At 58.3% G+C, this 18,174-nt stretch overlaps 2 protein-coding genes across 3 annotated transcripts in view; both read left to right on the forward strand.

The window, feature by feature from the left end:
• TULP1 (TUB like protein 1) lies at positions 1–11,766 on the forward strand. Of its 2 annotated transcripts, XM_045834666.1 has the most exons (15): positions 1–97; positions 206–257; positions 598–685; positions 975–1,121; positions 1,759–1,911; positions 2,299–2,397; positions 2,471–2,587; positions 2,896–3,014; positions 5,444–5,449; positions 5,552–5,722; positions 5,907–6,019; positions 6,823–6,940; positions 7,015–7,113; positions 9,471–9,642; positions 11,145–11,766. In XM_045834666.1, exons 1-15 carry the CDS (start codon positions 51–53, stop codon positions 11,276–11,278), a joined length of 1,635 nt encoding a protein of 544 aa, XP_045690622.1. In that variant the 5' UTR covers positions 1–50; the 3' UTR covers positions 11,279–11,766. The 2 variants fall into 2 exon arrangements, with proteins under 2 accessions (XP_045690622.1, XP_045690621.1); XM_045834665.1 differs by having other exon boundaries at positions 1–257; positions 598–721.
• The window catches only part of TEAD3 (TEA domain transcription factor 3), a 22,359-nt gene continuing 15,671 nt past the window's right edge, over positions 11,487–18,174 (forward strand). Inside the window, exons 1-3 of the mRNA XM_045834433.1 lie at positions 11,487–11,519; positions 11,672–12,055; positions 12,591–12,714. Coding sequence (XP_045690389.1) covers positions 11,487–11,519; positions 11,672–12,055; positions 12,591–12,714 — 541 coding nt within the window. The remainder of the gene's footprint in view (positions 11,520–11,671; positions 12,056–12,590; positions 12,715–18,174) is intronic.

Below are 18,174 nucleotides of genomic sequence, written 5' to 3' on the forward strand. Positions count from 1 at the left end.
CCTAGAGCGCAGGCTGGCCACCGACCTGGGTGCAGGCAGGCGAACGCACCATGCCGCTGCAGGACGACACCCTCCGGGAGGTGTGGGCCTCAGACAGGTGCGGGAAGTTCTCGGCTGCCCACCTGAACCCCGGGCACCCACGTGGAGGGGCTGGGAAGGGCAGGGAAAGGGACGGGAGACAGACTGGTTACTTTGCTACTCGCAGTGGGCCTGCGGAGGAAGGGGGGAGCCCCGAGGTCCAGCGGCGCCCCAAGCAGGTATGTCACCCCCCACCCCCGCTTGGAAAAGAGGCAGAAAGGTCCCCCCACTGTAGGCCAAGTAGGGTAGGGGACCTGGGAATGGGGGTGCCCTCAGCAGAGTCTATGGGTATGCTTCCCTGAAGGGGTTTGTTTGTTTGTTTGTTCATTTATTTGTTTGAGGAAAGGGGTGTTTGGGGGCATGGAGCGTCCGGGGAGGAATTTGGTCCCAACAAGGAGGCTACGGTTCCCCTCCCGATAATCCGTGGTTATTTCTGGCGACTCAAGGGATTAGAGGGTGACGGGCAGCCCTCCGGGCCGCTTCCCTTCCTCTTCTTCCTCCTGACCCCGCACCTCGCAGCGGCCTGCCCGGGGACCGAAGTTGAGGAAGAGGGCCGACGCCCCCGAGCCCCCCTGCCCTGCGGGACCCAAGCCCAGGAGACCTGGAGGCAGGCGGGGGGCTGAGCCCGGGGGCGCCCCCCAGGGTGAGGAGGCACCAGGAGGGAGGGAGCTGAGGGCGGTCCGGGGCGGCAGGACGAGGGGGACCGGAGGGGAAGCGGGGCAGGGGCAGGGGCGGGTGTGGGGTGTGGAGGGACGAATGAAAGCCGGGGAGCGGTGTCGATGGTGGAAACAGAGCCCCGCGGGACCGCGAGGGTCAGGAGTGGGAGGGGGCCCCAAGGCCAGGGCCGGGGGCTGTCGGAGGCGGGTCGGCGCTGCTGACACGCGCCTCCGGCTCAGCGGGGCGGAGGGGGGGGCCGCGCCAGGAGCCCGCCGAGGCCGGGGCGCCGCAGACCGTCCACACCAAGTTCCTCAGGGACCCCGCGGCCAAGAAGCGCGACCCCCGAGAAACCTTCCTGGTGGCCGGAGCCCCGGGCGCAGAGGACGGTGAGAGAGCGCCCGAGGGAAGGGTCGCACCGGGCGGAGTGGAGGGGGGCGAGGCGAAGGGGCTGGTCCGCGCAGCAGGCAGGGAGAAGCAGAAAACGGAAAAACATCCCCCGCTTCTCCGACTTTGTCTCTGAGCCAGAAAAACACTTAATTCTCTTGTTCTTTCTCCCTTTCTCGGGGTGGGGGAAAGGAGGCACAGAGGGGTTAACAGATTCGACTTAAACTGTAGCTAGGGGACCAGAGGTAGCCCAGTGGGTCTGGCTCAAGGTCAGGAAGGGACGCGCCGGGAACAGCGCAGGTGCCGCGGAAGCGGCCGAGAGGGAGAAACGGAGGCGCGGGAGATGGGCGAGGAGGTGAGGGTCCCCGAGAGGGAGCGGGAGGGCTGGGGAGAAGGGCGTTTTCCCGGAACAGGACTCCCAAACCGCAGCACGCTCTCCCGACTCGGACACCTCCGAAGATTCTGGGGTCACCCCCATTCTGTGGGGAAGCTGCTGGGACCCCTTTCCTCCTGTTCCCGTCCCAGAAGGAAAGCCCCCTACCCCTGGTGCTCACTCACTCTTGCACCAATCTGGAGGGGCTGGGCTCCCCAAACACTGGTGCCCACCCCAACCCCATTGTGAGGAGTTTCTACCTACAGAGGATGAAGAGGAGGAAGAGGAGGGCCATGAAGAGGAAGAGGAAGAAGAGGAGGAAAAGAAAGAGAAAATCCCTCTGCCTCCCAAGAAGCCCCCTGCAGAGGAGGCTTCTGCAGACAGGAAGGAGAGGAGGGCCCCGGCCCGGGGTCCGGAGGGTGGGTGTCTGCAGCACGGAGGGAGCTCACAGACAGGCGAAACTAGCCCTGCCCTTCGGGGCTTGGGGTCTCATGGATGCACAGGAGCTGAAACATCAAAGTGACCCAGTGCCTGGACCTGAAAGCCTCCTCCTCTGCTGGGTTCTTCCCCTGTGGTCCTCAGGACATAGGCCAACGTGTGCCCCCCACACCACCCCGCCCCACCCAGGGTGCTCTGTGAACACGGGAGGGCAGAGATTGGGGGGGGGGTGTTTAGTCCTTTTTAAAACCCAGTGTGAGTCTTTGTGCACCCAGGGTCAGAGGCGAGCACAGCAGACAGCAGACTCAGTGCCCGGTCAGGGCTTTCTCCTCCCTAGGGATGATCTAACCCCCACCCTTCATTTCCAGGGGACCTGGGAAGCCCTGTCCCCCCACCAAAACCTCTGCCCATGAAGAAGAAGGTGCCAGCAGGGGAAGGGGCCAAGATAAGAAAGACCAAAAAGAAAGGTGAGACAGGTCTCTGGAGGAACAAGGGACTTTGGGTGCGGTGGGGGTTGTGACCCTTCACATATACACACAGGGTCTGGGGAAGCTGACAAGGACCCCCCAGTGAGCTCGGCCAGAGCGCAGAAGACCCCAGCAGCCTTGTTTCTTGTTGGGGACGATGGCCCAGTGGAGAGAGCTCTGAAGGAGAAAGGTGGGTGGCAGTGGCCTCTGGAGCCATGACGTGGAGAGACAGTCCTGCGGGTGGGGCGCTGGGGCACAGTGTAGGGTAGGAGTGTGGGCTCTAGAGTCAGAAGACTTGGGGGCCACCTTGACCACCATTTTAATCACTGTGTGGCCTCAGGCAGGTGTCTTTGACTTTCTGAGGCTCTGATAATAGTCATATGGGGTTACTCTCCCATGGCTGTGGGAAGGGTCCGAGGGACACATGGCTTTTAGAAGCACTTTGCAAACCACAAAGTACTCTGCCAGGGTTAAGAGGCTTGTCCCACTCTGTTCCAGGCACTTCCACCGGCTCAGAAGAGGAGAGGAAGGAGGAAGAAGGTGAGGAGGAAGAGGTGGCCGCTGTGATGACCAAGAACAGCAATCACAAGAGCAAAGCGAAAGGGAAAAGCAAAAAGGTTGGGTCTCACAGGGAAAGGGGCTGAGGTCCCCTTAGGGACAGTGGCAGGGGCCTGGGCTCGGGGGACTACAGTGTGGGACCTCTGGGCCAGGGCCATGAAGTCCCTTTGGGTTAGAATCTTGGCTCCCCCTCTGGTGACAGGACATGAGGACAAAGGGCACAAGGCTTGTGAGAACAGAAGAGGCAGTTGTGCGGTCACCAGGCTGGACCTGGGCACCCAGGACCCTTATGTCCTCTGGTCTCTACGCCCTCCCCTGTTCAGCCCCCACATGAAAGACACCCGTTTTCTGGACCACAGGGGTGGAACACCAGGCCAGCACACAGGTGTGAGCACACCCCAGGGGCACACCCACTGACTGACAGCCAGCTGTACGAGGCGTTCAAATATTCCCACCCTACAGCTCCCCAAGTGCTTTCTGCTACCCCGCCCAGGGCCCCCAACCTTCCAGCAACTAAAGGGCCAACACTGGCTGTCAGGGGTCTCCAGGGGCCACCAGGCCCACCAGTGTCCCTTCTGACTGAACATTCGAACAGGCAGAGCACGTTGCTAAATACATTGAATATTGCCCGTACAAACCCAGGCACCAACACACACTCAAGTGAGCAGGAGAGAGAGGTCCGCCTGGGGAGAGAACTCGATGAGAGTCTTTGAGAAAGTGTTTCCCACGTGTGGAGAGATCTCCACGAGGGTGCAGCTGGGGTCTTCGCCGTGCGGGTTTGTTAGTTTGTTCGGGCGTGGTCAGGTCTCAGGGGCTGATTCTTGTTAGTCAAGGTCGCCAGATACCGACGTGTAAACTGAAAGGCGGTTTATCCGTCCCAGGAGGAACAGAACCGGAGGCAATGCAGCCTTCCGTACAGCAGGCCCTTGAAATCCACAGCTGCAGAAATGTTGGATGTGCTCTGGCTTTCCCCAGATTACATTCCAGACATACTCTTGCCCTTCACAAGCTTCCTCTGGAGTGACCTAGAGTGGAGAAGGGATGTTCACTTGCCCACGGGCTGAGGGCCCTCCCCCCGGTACTAGCCTCACCTCACACAGCACAAACCTGCCCACAGCAAACGTGCCCGCCCGCCGCACATCAGAGCTGGGGAAAGCTAGAGCTGGCATTTCCACTCCCTGTCTTGTGAGGGATAGAACATGAGGACAAAGGGCACCATGTTTGTGAGAACAGAAGGGACAGTGTGGGTCACCAGGCCCAGCCACCAGAGAACCTAATGCAACCAAATTGTTATTAGTCTTTCCATGAGCAAAATGTGCTTCTTGGTTCATTTGTTATTTTAACCATGTATTGCCGTATAACAAATCACCCTAAACTTCAGTGTCTTAAAACAACAAACATTTATTTTCCTAATTTCTGTAAGTCAGAAATCTGGGAGCAGCTTATCAGGGTAGTTCTGTGTTGGGGTCTTAGGAGATCATGGCCACAATGTCACCTAGGTCTGCAGTCACTCTGCAGGCTTGCCTAGAAACGGAAGGTCCGCTTCTGAAGTGGCTCCCTGTCCTGGCTGTTGGCTGGGGGCCTCTCACAGGGCAGCCCAAGTGTTCTCAAGGCTCAGCAGCCAGCCTCCCCGAGCCCAGGAGTGGAGAGAGAGAGAGAGTGCACGCTAAGAGAAGCCACAGTACTTTTCATGCCTTAGCCTTAGCCTTAGAAGTGACCACCCCATCACTTCTGCCATATTGATTGCTCACAAAGACCAACCCTGAAACAGTGTGGGAGGGGACAATACCAGGAGATGGGGACAACTGGGAGCCTCCTGGAGGTTGGCTACTACATTGAGTACTATGTGCTCATAATAACAATGGCCGTGGATACTCCCGCTGCACTGTGTGCTTAGAACACAGCAATCTGTGCCTTCAGGCCCCCCTTGCCCCGTGACAGAGCAGGCACATGAAGGAAGCTGTTTCTAAAGGCTCTGGATCTAACAGGAACCTGAGCAGCATTAAATGCCAACTCCACCTCTTACTAACTATGTGAACTTGGGCAAGTTCCTTAACCCCTCTGAACCTCAGCTTCCTCATCGGTGAAATGGGACAGTTAGTTACCTCCGTGGATGTTAATAAGAGGATTAAATGAAGCAATATTTGAAAAGTGCTTAGAACTGCACCTGGCATATTGGTAGACTTTATATGAGTGTTTGTGAAATGTATAAATTAGGTAAGGTCTGTCCCAGGGATTTACCCCCAGCCTATCTACTCCTTAGATGGAAAAACTGGGTCAGGGCACTTAACAACCCTGACAAATAGTAGTGGAGCCCGGATTTGAACCCAGGCTCTCTGGCTCCAGAGCCTGGGCTCTGGGCCACAAGCTAAATGAAATAACAGTTAAGTGCAAGCCTCCCAGAGCCTCCTAACACAGCCTGCTGAGCTGCTGGCGAAGATGAGGGGCCGCTATACTCTAGCCGGCCTCTTTTTTCTCTCCCTCACAGAAAGTGGTGAGTTGTCCTGCCTGCCCTGCCTATGTCGCAGCACTGGGGACATGCTGAGGGCAGGGGAGCTGATGCCCTGGGGCTGATGTGCCCTCTGCCCCCACCCAGAAGGAGGAGAGGGCCCCGTCCCCGCCTGTGGAAGTGGGTGAACCCCGGGAGTTCGTGCTTCAGCCCGCCCCCCAGGGCCGGACAGTGCGCTGCCGGCTGACCCGGGACAAGAAGGGTATGGACAGGGGCCTGTATCCCTCTTACTTTCTGCACCTGGACACAGACAAAAAGGTGGGTAAGGGAGAGGTGGAGGGAAAGGGAGGAGGAGGGACAGTGGAGTTGCGAGACCCAGGCTGAGGGAGGGTCTGGGGCCAAGATGTGGGGAGGGGCTACAAGGCAAACAGGCTTTCTCTTCCCTTCACCCACCTCCTCTGCCACCCATCTCCTCCCCTCACTTGTCTCCACATCCCCTCAGGTGTTCCTCTTGGCTGGCAGGAAACGGAAACGGAGCAAGACAGCCAATTACCTCATCTCCAGCGACCCTACCAACCTGTCTCGGGGAGGGGAGAATTTTGTCGGGAAGCTGAGGTGGGGCTGGGGGACTCAGAGCAGCAAGAGCCCCATGGCCATTCTTCTCCATCCCCTGTGCCTGCAAAGCGCCCACCACGTTGGACAGCCTGGCAGAGGGCTCCTCACACTTTATGCAGATCACTTGGGGACCTTGCTAAAATGGCTCAGTGGGTCTGGGGTGGAGTGGGGCTTGGGGGGAAGATTCTGCATTTCTAGCAATGGTCCAGGCGATGCCCACACCCCTCGTTCAGCAACCTCACTTGAAACAGAGGATAGGTTCCACCAGGGCAGGGCCTGTCTTGTTTGTGGGGAACCCCTAGCACCTGGCACACAGCAGCTACTCAGTAAAACTTCACTAAGCAAACGGATGAGCAAGTGTTCAGCACCTACCCTGTGCTGTCTCCTCATAGAGCCCATCTAATCCTCACCACAAATCCGAGAGGTGGGGGCTGGACCCATGAGTCAAGCCTAATGCTAAGTAACTTGCAAATATTAGCCAGTTGATTCCTCTTATCGACCAAATGAGGTAAATACTATTCGTATATCCATTTTGCAGATGAGGAAATTGAAGTTAAGGAACTTGCCAAAGGTCACACAGCTAGCAAGAGATGCAGCTGAGATGTGCACACTGCTCAGTCTCTAAATCCATTTTTATAAAAGGCCCCATGTGGGTAGCTTGGGGCAGGGGACATGAATTGCTCTATCCTGAGACACCTTTACCCTCGAAGATCAAGGAACTTTCAAAACTGCTTGGCTGGGAGGGTCTTGGAGTAGGGGCGTGGAATCCCTTAGCCCCGCCCCCAGCCCCACCCTTCTTGCAGGTCCAACCTCCTGGGGAACCGCTTTACTGTCTTTGACAAAGGGCAGAACCCGCACCGTGGAGGCAGCGGCGGCGCTGACATGGGGAGCCTTCGGCAGGAGCTGGCAGCCGTGATCTATGTGAGACTCCAGCTGTCCCCCGTGGCAGGCCGCGCCCCTTGCAGGGGCTGGACTGATGCGCGTCTCCCTCCCAGGAAACCAACGTACTGGGCTTCCGAGGACCCAGGCGAATGACGGTCATCATTCCGGGCATGAATGCGGACAACGAGAGGGTCCCCATCCGGCCCCGAAATGTGAGCCCTGCACCTCCCTAACCCCCCTCCTTGAGGGTCCTACCCCCTACGTGGCTCACTGCTCTGGGTGGGAGCTGGGGCCGCAGTGAGGGAGTCAGCTCGCCCAACACCCAGCCTCCTGAGCACACTCCACCCTCCAGGGCAAATTCATCCTGGCAACTTGTGGAATGAATTCAAGGTTTTTGTACTGAATTCACTGAAACAAGCACAATGGTTGCTTTTTTTAAGCTTACACTCAGCCATCCATTTATATTTTCATTCAACACGCACATACTGAGTGCCAAGTATTACCCTAGGCACCCGGAAGACATCAGCCAACAAAACACAGATCTACTTTCATGAAGCTGGCATTCAAGGGGAGCAAGACAGCAGTAATAAGTGTGAGAAATACCATATGTTTAGGAATGTAAGACGCACCTAGGTTTTAGAGGAGGAAAATAGGAAAAAATTTTGAAGCATAAAATGTGGTAAAATATTTAATAACCTGTGACCCTGCTCCACTGCCGCCGCCCGCGCCCCACAGCAAGCCAGGTAAGCTACATTCAGACTATAAGACGCAACCCCCTTTTCCTCCCAAATTTGGGGGGACTGAGTCTTATAGTCTGAAAAATATGGCACATAAACTACATAGTGTGTTAGAAAATGATAAGTGCTTTAGGGGGAAAGAAAAGGTTGAACAGGGTTAGAGAGATGAGAGGTGTGTGTTTACAGGTTTCAATATTAAATACAGTGATCAGAGTGGGCCTCGCTGAGAAGGCGAAATCTGAGCCAAGTCCTGAAGGAGGTGAGGGAGCAAACCTGCAGATACCTGGAGAAAGATCATCCAGGCGGAGGGAAGAGCCAGTGCAAAGGCCCTGAGGCCGGACGGTGCCTGATGGGTTTGAGGAACAGCAAGCAGGCGGCCAGTGTGGCTGGAGGGAGATGAGGTAACGGGTGAGAGCAAGGGGCAGATAGGGCCTGCGTAACTGGTCTTCACTCCGAGAGAAACAGGAAGCCAGAGCTGGATTTCGAGCAAAGGAGTGACATGATTTGACTTATGGTTTAAAAGCAAAGCTTGCATGTGGGTATGGGTGTGGGTGTAGGGTAGATGGAGAGACGTCCCACAGAAAGGTGGCCCCCTTCAGAGTCAGCCCCGCACTGGGCTCCTTAGCAATGCGGGTCCTTTGAACCCAGGATTTCAGAGACGGGAGGGTTGGCATGCCCCATGCTCACAGTAAGGTCACTGTACTCATTTTCAATGAAAAAATAATATCCCTATCATCCGATCACAGATTCTTCCCTGCTGGAAAGTCACATGGTAATCAGGCCCAGCTGACCCATGGGGCCCTGGGAGGTTCTGGTCTAGAGGACCCTGTGGGTCCCGCACTTGCCCCTCCCATGCCTGGAATAAACACACACATCCTCCAGAGGAAGTGTCTTCTGTGCATTCCGTCTCAGTAAAAAACCACCCAGTGCTGCTCTGGGTCTCTCTTCATCATCTCGGTTCATTCATTCTACAACCATTCATTAAAACCAGGGACTGGAGATCCAAAATCAACACAGCAGTTAACATCAAAACAATATCTAATATTGACTGATCATCTCTGTTCTGGGGGAACTGATCTAAATAACACTCCATGTGCTGTTAACATATTTAATCCTCACAACTGAGGGAAACTGAGGCACAGAGACATTACTCAAATACTGTGCCTGCCCTTGGAGCATCTAACTCTGCCCCCTACAGTGTAGTGGGAGCAGTAAGAGCAAGGCACTGTTGGAAGCTCAGAGCTAACACATCTAAATCAGATACAGGGTCGGGAAGGCTTCTTGGAGGACGTGACCCTGAGTGGACTCCTTCTAAGCCATGAACGTGACAGGTAGCAAGGAAACTCAGGAAAGAAATAACTCAGAACACCTCATACAGATGTCACTCCTTCCTTCCAGAAACTCTCTTCCAGGACATTTTGTTTTAACCATTTTACCTGTTCATCTCCCCAAGCTCAACTGTGACCTCCTTGTAGGTTCTAGAATGTCTGGTTCATCCTTGTAATCAAGTGAAAGCACATGGCCATTCTGAAGAACCCTTGGGTACCAATGGCACACAGAACACCTACTGTGTGCCAGGTGCTACTTGCCTTTTTTCCAGCCTCCACTTGAGCACCCACAGCAAGCCCCGTTCTCACAGATGCACACCCTGCCCACAAGGACACTAGAGACCAAGCATGCTCTCAAGGATACCGGGAGTGGATGTTGACATCCAGGCTGTGCAAGAGCATGCATAGGTCCCAGGCCCCTCCCCTGTCATTCCTGAGATATCTCGCCCACCCCTAACTGTCCTCTCCCCAATTCTTCCCCCACCCCACCCCCCCGCACCCCAGGCCAGCGATGGGCTGCTGGTGCGCTGGCAGAACAAAACGCTGGAGAGCCTCATCGAGCTGCACAACAAACCACCTGTCTGGAATGAAAACAGTGGCTCCTACACCCTCAACTTCCAAGGTAGAGTCACGCAGGCCTCAGTCAAGAACTTCCAGATCATCCACACCGATGACCGTGAGTACCTGAGGGCCTGGACCAGGCTGTTTCCCACCACCTCAGGGCCCTGACCCTCGCTCAGGCTGTTCCCCACCATCATCCTCTCTCCCTGGAGCCAGAACATCCAGGAAGCTTGCTCTCTCCTCCAGGGGCATCGACACTGTGCTCTCAGGAGCCTCAGGTATCCCAAGCAGATGTCTTAGGGCTCGTTATTCCAGGCCCTCATTCTAGCAGAATCCTGGGGTAGAAACTGGGATATTCTGGGTGAAACTGTGCTGAAGGGAGAGCTAAGCTGCTGGAGTGTGGAAACCACTGATAGCCCCATGGCTTTGTGGTCAAAGAGGTTGCTGGGGCTCCAGAAGGCAGCCCTTGCCCAGGCTTTCAGCTCCTCCGCGCACTGCCCTGGCCGTCAAAGTTTACTTCCCGAACACTCACACAGTGCTTTCTACGTGCCAGGCACTGTTCTCAGGGCTTCACAGATACGGAATCACTACATCTTTTCAACAGTCTTGTGAGAAAGGTGCTCTAATTATCCCTGTTCGGTAGATGAGAAAACTGAAGAACAGAGAGGATAAGTGACTTGCCCAAGATCATAGGGCTAGTGAGAGGGAAAGCTGGAACTGGAACCCAGGTGGTCTGGCTCCAGCGCTCAGTTTCTGACCCCTTTAGACCTTTAGGAGTAGCGAATATTAATCAAGCATTCCTGAGTGCCTACTCTATTGTCTTCTCTCAAATGAGGTGAAAGGGCTGCCCTTGAGGAGTTAGGAAAGCAAGCTGACCCTAACATACTTAAGTAAAAAGGCCCTGTCACAAGCTTGGGGAGAGGTCCACACTAGCATAAGGAAGCTTGGGAATGAAATGGAAAGCTTTCCCCCAAGGGTCTGCCGGTTCCCAGGGCCAGCTAATACTGAACGACTCCCCACCCCCGGCTCCACCCTGGGGGTGCACCCCCAGTGTCACCTGTCCCCAGGCCTTGGATGACTGTCTCTAGATCACATTTCTGGTGGAGCCTAGTCTGGTGAAGTTGGGGGTATTTTGAGCAACTTCCTGTCCCTATGGATGGGGTGGGGGGGGATGCTGTGGGCTGGGTGGGACCACTGGATTAGGAAGGGAACCAGGGGGCTGGCTAGTCAAGGGATGGAGCCTGGTCGTCTAAGATGGGACTCAGGGTGGGTTGGGAGGGAGGAGGAAGAAGGAATGAGGTCAAAAGACAACAGGAAAGTCGGTGAGGGAAGAATCTAGGCTCCGGGAAGTTTGACAGGTTCCTGTACTTTAGTGGCAGTTGCACGCAATAGCCCTGGGACTCTGAAGATAAGGCAAGGTCCTGTCCTCAGGGGCTTACCGTCCCCAGTGGTAAAGCTGCAGGTGGGGCCGGTAGGGTGAGATAAGGAAAGGGGAGTGGGTGGAGGGTGAATGACTGAGAAGGTGGCGGAGTATTGGGGCCCCAATGTTGAGGGCACTGATTGACAGGATGGGGACGGAGGAGGTCTGGAAGCTCCCACCCTTATGTTTGCTCACAGCTGACTATATCGTGCTGCAGTTCGGCCGCGTGGCGGAGGACGCGTTCACGCTAGACTACGGGTACCCGCTGTGCGCCCTGCAGGCCTTCGCCATCGCCCTCTCCAGCTTCGACGGGAAGCTAGCCTGCGAGTGACTGCAGCAGCCCGCAGCGTCCCCTGAGCCCGCCGGGGTCGGGGAAAGTATTCAGTGGAGGTTTGCAGTGTCCCTTCACCAAAGTCCCCGCTGAAGACTCCTCCTTCTTCTGAGGCTGACCCCTCAATGTCTCCAGGTGACCTCTATCCACTTCCCAGTCTAGCACAGACCTACTGAGGGGCGGAGCTCAGACGGCAGATCCGACACAGATGAAGAACATCTGGAGCTGTGCCGCACATCTGGTCACAGAGCTAGCCTGTGCTGCTTCTCGCTTCTCTCTCTCTCTCTCACACACACACACTCACACACACATACACACCATCCCTCGCCCCAGTCACTTCCTGTCCAGAGTCAGTAGCCAGTGTTGTTTTAACCCGATTCGGGGCCGCGCTAGGGTTCCAAGGAGCTGGGAGGCTTGGAGGAGTGGGGCGGGTGGTGGAGGACGAAGGCCGGCACGCACATCCCCAATAAAGCTGCGTCCCGGGCCCAGCGGAGCAGTGGTTCTTCGGCGCGTGCGAAGGACAGGGCGGCGGAAGGGGTCCGGAGGGCGGGCTGGAGGCCGTCCTTCCCCGCTCCCGCCCTGGCCCCCGGCGCTCCCGCGTTCCCTCCCCGCGCCGGTCGTCTGTCCTACCGAAACTCGGCGAGCTCGCCGTGTCAGCACGCCCCCCGCGGGGGCCCGGGGGAGCCGGGCCGAGAGAGAGGGCCCCGGAGGTCCGGGAAGAGGGGGAGAGGGAGAAATTCGAGAAACAAGCCTCTCGGGGAGAACCAGACAGACCAGGTCCGGGCGGGGCGGGCGAAGCCACCAGGGCGGGGCCGGGGCCGGGCGCTCAGGCGGGAGAGGGAGCTCCGCCTCGGCGGCTCAGCATTAGGGGGGCGGCGGGTGGGAGAGCCCGGAGGCCCGTGCGCTCCGGCTCTGCGGGGCTCTCCGTGACGCGGCACCCGGGCCCCGACTCCGACGGGAGTCTGCTCTCCAGGCCGGAGCTCCGCCCTCGGCCCCGCCCAGGCCGGAGTCCCAAACTCCGGTTGGGCCCTGGGCTTAGGCCCGTTTAGGTTGGGGGCGTCGCACCCCCGGGCGAGGAACGGGGGCGCCAGGGCGCAGGCAGGCCTGCGCGGTCGCGGGTAGCGAAGCCGGGGGTGGGCGACCTGACCGCCGGGTCGGGGCGGGCCCGCGTGGCCACGCCCCCGACCTGCGCCCCTCCCCCTGGGCGCCCCGCCCCCTCCTTCTCCGCAGCCCCCACCCCCAGCCGGGCTCCTCAACACAAACTTGCCGTCCCGCTCTCTCCCTCCTCCGCCCTCGGCGCCTCCCGCTCCAGCCCGGCTCATTCCGCACATTCCGGCCAGCCCCCTCCCCACGACCCCCCTTCCCCGGCCCCCCTGCCAGCTCCCTCGGGCCCGGCGGAGCGGCCCGGCCGGAGCGCGCCAGCAAGCTTGGACCAGGTAAGCCGGGCGGACACCAGAAGGAGGCCCTGCTGGGATAGGTGGTTGGTTGGTCGGTTGGGGAATGGAGGGGGGTACTCGAGGGAGGCTGGGCCCCCGAACTATCGTCCAGCCTAAGACGGAACCCCAGACTTGGGTGCCGGAAAGTTTAGGGGGAAGGGGGGAGCTCTCCGGGAAGCCCCGCCCACCCCTATCACCCCGCGGCGATCGGGACGCGTAGGTTCGGGAAGGTAGGGGAGCCGGGAGATCGCCCCCGCTGCCAACGGGTGTCCAGACGCCCCTCTTAGGGGTGTCAAGGCAAGGTTCTGGGGCCGCACGGTTGGAAGGGCTGCCACGGAGGCGCTCGTACCCAGGGCGCCCAGTCCCGGGCCTCGCCGCCCTTTGGACTCCAAGCTCGCGCTCTCCCGGAGCCCGCCCGGCGCCAGCTTCACGCAGGCCTCTGGGGCCGCGGGCCCGGCTTCCCCGCGCTGACTCCGGCTCCTGCGCGCCGTGTCCGCGGCTGCGCTACATGGTGGAAGGTGGTGTGGGCAAAGCCGCGCGCCCTGGTTGTGAGCCCCCTGAGACTCAGGGGCGTACGTTCCCTCCAGTTCTGCCGCCTGTGTTGGGGTGGACGTTCGGAGTTCCTGTCCTGAGCGCCGTGAGCCTCGCTCCCGAGGTGGCTGGATTTGGGGCCTTCTCTTAGCCACACTTCCTCAGAGCCCTTGTTAAGACTTCATAGTTGAAGGCGGATTGTCCTCACCACCATCACCACCATCACCACTGTCTGTCATGCCCTTTCTTTATTCCTGCCCTGGGAGGGACTGCCTCTCTGCGTCTGATTTCCAGAATAGCCAGACTCTGACGTGGAAGCCCCACTCTGTCACCTTTCTAGGAGAGGGGCCCTGATCCAGGGTTGAAAGATTCTTTCTGGACAAGTGAGAATGAGAGCCTGGGGGAGGGCTTCTCAGGGGGGCACCTCCCTCTGTCTTCCCTCTTTCCTGCTGGAGGCAGAACCAGGTCAGGCCTGGACTTGTAGCCAGGAGATCAGGGGATGGGGTGAGGGCCGGACACAGCCCTGAGGGGCTGGTGCCCTGTGGTAGCTCTGTGTCCTGTCTTCTGCGGCCTGGTTCCGTGTACGCATGTTCCACTCCAGGGCAGACACCGCCTTGCCGGAATGCTGGGAGCATCCTGGAGCAAAGAGGGAAATCCAGAGTCCCCAAAAGTTGGAGATTTGGGAGAATTATGTCATCCTCTCCTCCAGATTGTTGTAGTTCCTTTTCCAAGGGATGTCAGTCACCCCAGGACATTCTGTGGACATCTGGGTCCCTGCTCACTCCATGGGCAGGGATGGACACATGCATCTTCTAGGAAATAGGATATTCTGGTGACGGTGACTTCCTGGGTCCTGGATGCCCCTCAGAGAGAGGCTGGGAGCCAATGGGAGTCCAGCTTCTTGGGCCTTCCTCTAGCCCCCTAGGGAGGGAACAATAATTAATGTTAATTAGTGCATTTGGGCTGGAGAACGACTGACTGGGATGGTCAGGACTAATTGGCAGGACCAAGCTGAGTGTATGTGTGTGTGTGTGTGTGTGTCTGTCTGTCCCTAACCCTGCTCCTGCTCAGAATGTGCCAGAACCTGGCACGTTCTGCCAGTTGAGGGAATATTAAAACTAGAAGGAAACACCTCAACAGAGGAGGTCAAGAAATTAAGTATCTGCTCCCAGCTGGACTTTTTTTTTTTAAGATTTTATTTATTTATATTTAGAGAGAGGGAAGAGAGGGAGAAAGAGAAGGAGAGAAACACTGATGTGTGAGAGATGCGTCAACCAGTTGCCTCATGCACGCCCCCAACAAGGGACCGGGCCTGCAACCCAGGCATGTGCTCCGACTGGGAATTGAACCAGCGACCTTTCAGTTCACAGGCCAGCACACCATCCACTGAGCCACACCATCCAGAGCCCAGCTGGACTTTAGCCAGTCATGTCATCTTGGTGGGCCTCTTTGGGCCTCAGTTTCCCTGCTTAGAATAAGTGACTTCCCAGGTCGCTTTTCCCCCAGCCCCTCCTGGAGTTCCCGTCTCCTGGTCAGTCAGCCTTCCTTCCCCTCCCGCTCCGGAACCTGAGCCTTGGGGGTCTGGAGAGGTGAGTGGGTGAGTGGTCTAAGGAAGAAGGGGAGGACACATGAGGAGGTGACAGAGGAGTAGCTGAGCCAGGTGAGCATGGCTAAAAACAATTGCAGGCAGCAAGGGCTGAAGGACAGGGAGGCCAGGTGGAGTTGGGGGAACTTGCCCTCTGAAGTGGCAACATGGTCTGGCAAGGCTGGTTGGGATGAATGGTGTTCAGAGGCCGCTCGGATGGCGATGGCGGGCCCCTCTGCCTTACTCCCAGAGCCCTCTAGGGACTCGATGTCAAGCTGGAAGGGCACCGAAACTATCCGTCCCACCCATCTCCTCACTCAGGGAGGGGAGGGGAGCAGAGGCTTCAGCTCCCAGTGTGGAGGGCAGGAAGGGTGCTGGGCGTGCCAGGCCCCAGGGGGCTGGGGGACCATGATGGCTCTAAATACTGCAGCCTTCTGTGGAGGTGGCTTAGAGGTCACACTGTCTTCTTCCCACACGGAAGCCACAGAAGCTGTGAGGTCCTAGGGGTGGCCTTAAGGACCCAAGTCTCCGTGGGCCTCTGCGGTGGCCCTGGGGGCATGGCAGAAGCCTCTCTGGGCAGAGCTGGAGCAGAGGTCAGCAGGTGACCTCGGCTCTGTCCCCATGGTCTTGCCCTGCCCTCCGTCCTGGTGTTGTGCCAGCCTAGGGTTGTCTGCAGAAGAGGGGCTGCCCCTCCCAGGAGGACACTGAATGGGAGAGGGCTCTACCTGTCCCCTCAGGGTCCCACAGGAGGCTGTACGCAGGGGCCCAGGGGCCAGAGAAGCCTGTCTCTGTGGATCCCGAAGCCCCGGGCCCTGAGGTTTCCTAGAGAGCTGATTGTTTCCTGTGCGCCCTGCCAGCCCTAGAGGACAGGAAGTGACTGAGGGAAATGGGAGTGCAACTGCGTGTGTGACGCTGGAAGCGTGTGAGAGAAACGGAGTGGGACATCCAGTGTGGGCGAGTCTGCGTGTAGGGTGGGTGCCGGTGTGAGGAACCAGGCAAAACCGGTTTGTGTGTGTGACTGCATGTGAGGCTGGGCAGATGCACGAGAGAAACTGTGTGTGACATTGTGACTTTGTAACACACGTGTGTGATGGACACGGCATATACATGAGAGGCACGGTGTGAGTGGTGTTCTCAGTGTGTGGCTGTGAGCGCCATCACACGGGGCACCTCTGTGAAAGGAACTGTCAGCCTGGCCGTCGGCGTGAGCCTGTGTCTGCTGCTGGGTGGGGTTCTGACACTGCTCGTGTGTGAGGGGCACAGCGACTGTCTGGTGCTGGGTGTGTCAGTAGGCCGGGCAACATTCTCTGCGACGTGTGACGCTGTGGCATGACTACTTGTCATGCTGTATGTGTGAAAAGCATCAGAGATGGTCTCAGGTTTATAGATACTCCGGCAGACTGTGTGTGACTGTACATGACACTGTATCACATACACAGTGTCAACACAGAGCGTGTGTGTGTGTGTGCGCGGGGAAAACACTGGGATGTGGGGGACCGTGTTCAATGCAGTGCAAGCGCGCTCAGACACTGTGGGTACGCACTGGGCGTGCAGTAAGGTGTGCAGGTGAGACTGAGCACTAGGGAGAAGCTGCGTGTGCACTGCTGCGTGTGAGAGGAACCGGGCTGTCCCTGAGACCGACTCTGTGGGTGGTCACTCTCTGGGGTGGTTCGGGGCTACAGGATGCGTGGGCGACACCCTTCAGGGCTGCACCAGGTGTGGTGTGGGAGACCGTGTGACAAGCCGGGGGCCTGTGAGGCCCATGGGTGCAGCATCTGTGTGCAGGACCATCAAACAGATAGCTGTTAAAAACAAGAAAGAATGTGCTTAATGCCGCTGAATTATGCACTTAAAAATAGTTAAAATCGTAAATTTTATGTCATATACAGTTTACCACAATAAGTTTAAAAAACAAAACAGAGAGGAAGAGATGCAGGCAACAGTGAGGGCGCAGGGCAGTGTGGAGAGGACAGGGCGTGTGTAAGAGAAGCCCGAGTGTTGACAGGCAGCACTGGGACTCGCGTGGTCGGGCCATGCACTGAGTGACTGGTGGCAGCTGGGGGTGACTCGGGGCACAAGGGGCCTGGGTGCGGGCAGGCTGAGGTGGCGGGCACTGACATGTGAGTGCCAGCTGTGGGACCATTTCCCAAGTTCCCCTTCAGCTTATCTCTGTTCCCCCCAAACTTGAACACCGGGCCTTGCCTGGAGTGGGACGAGACGAGACAGGACAGAACTCAGGGTGGGGAGAGGGGAGGACCGGGAACTGGCCCCTTTGCTCTGCAGGCAGTTTGAGGGCTCTGAGTCTCTGCCCTCTCCCTGCTGGTGGGGGGGGTGGGCGCTGACAGTGAGGAGAAGCTTTGAAGAAGGAAGGGGGGGGTGCGGCTATCCCAGGCCCTCTGCTCCCCGAGAAGCCCATGCCCTGTGTAGTGGGGCTGCGGGAGGGGTGCACAGAGTTTTGATTCCCAAATTGGAAGCACATTAATAAGCAGGGGAGAGGGGAGGAGGCCCCCCAACCTCCCTCCCAAATTGCTTCCTCCTGTAAAAATCCTGACCCTGCTCCAGGGAAAAGGGTACTCCCTCCCCAGCCTGGCGGGGGGCGGCCACTTGGCAGGGTCCCTCAGGGGTCGCTGGACAGGAGCTGGGGGAGGCAGGCACCGTCCCCACCCCTTCCCACTCGCAGGTCCCACCCAGAGCAGGGCCACTGCTGGTGGCAGCTGGAGAACAGCTGGCCTCGCTGAGGGGTGGGTGGGGAGAAAGGGGGGAGGCAGGGGGTGAGGAGGCTCGAGTAGCCCTCAGCAACTGGCCTCCCCACCCTCACCCTCCTGGCCAGGCCAGCCCAGCCCAACCCAGCCCAGGTTTGGGGCGGGATTCGGGATGGAACCTCAGATTTCACTAACGTCGCCACAGTTTAAGGGGCTGGGGTCCCCACAGGAGTGGACAGCTGCTGGCTCCCAGACCAAGTAGGGTCACCAGGCTCAGTTTGTCCTCCCAGTGTGGCTGGTACAGGGGGAGGGATTAAGAGTTGGAGGGACACCTGCCTGGACTTGCCTTGTCTGCATTCCCCACCCACCAAGGTAAAGGCTCTGGGGGTGCCCACACTTCAGGCCTGTCCCCCATCCTTGAAAGGGAGGATGATCTGGAGGCCGCCTGGGGGGCAGGCGCCTGGAGCCTCTGCAGCAGCCCCAGCTCTGGCCTCCATCCCTGGAGCTGTCCAGCCAGTTATTCCAGCAGGCCTGGCCCCAGGGCCCCGGGGTGGGGAGTGGACAGCAAGGTGCCCCTTGCCGCCCCCCCCACCAGGGCCCCAAAGCCTGCTCACGCAGCCTCCTAGCTCCCATCCCTTCCGC

The sequence above is a fragment of the Phyllostomus hastatus genome, unplaced genomic scaffold, assembly GCF_019186645.2.
Source record: "Phyllostomus hastatus isolate PE091 unplaced genomic scaffold, TTU_PhHast_1.1 phas_contig_1048, whole genome shotgun sequence".
NCBI classification, from domain to species: Eukaryota; Metazoa; Chordata; class Mammalia; order Chiroptera; family Phyllostomidae; genus Phyllostomus; species Phyllostomus hastatus.

What these genes read in the sequence shown, in the direction of transcription:
- TULP1 (XM_045834665.1), top strand. Translation starts at nt 51, where the DNA reads ATGCCGCTGCAGGACGACACCCTCCGGGAGGTGTGGGCCTCAGACAGG. An exon ending in TCCAGCGGCGCCCCAAGCAG is followed by an intron (nt 258 to 597) that starts GTATGTCACCCC and finishes CGCACCTCGCAG; the next exon opens with CGGCCTGCCCGGGGACCGAA. An exon ending in AATTTTGTCGGGAAGCTGAG is followed by an intron (nt 6,020 to 6,822) that starts GTGGGGCTGGGG and finishes CCCTTCTTGCAG; the next exon opens with GTCCAACCTCCTGGGGAACC.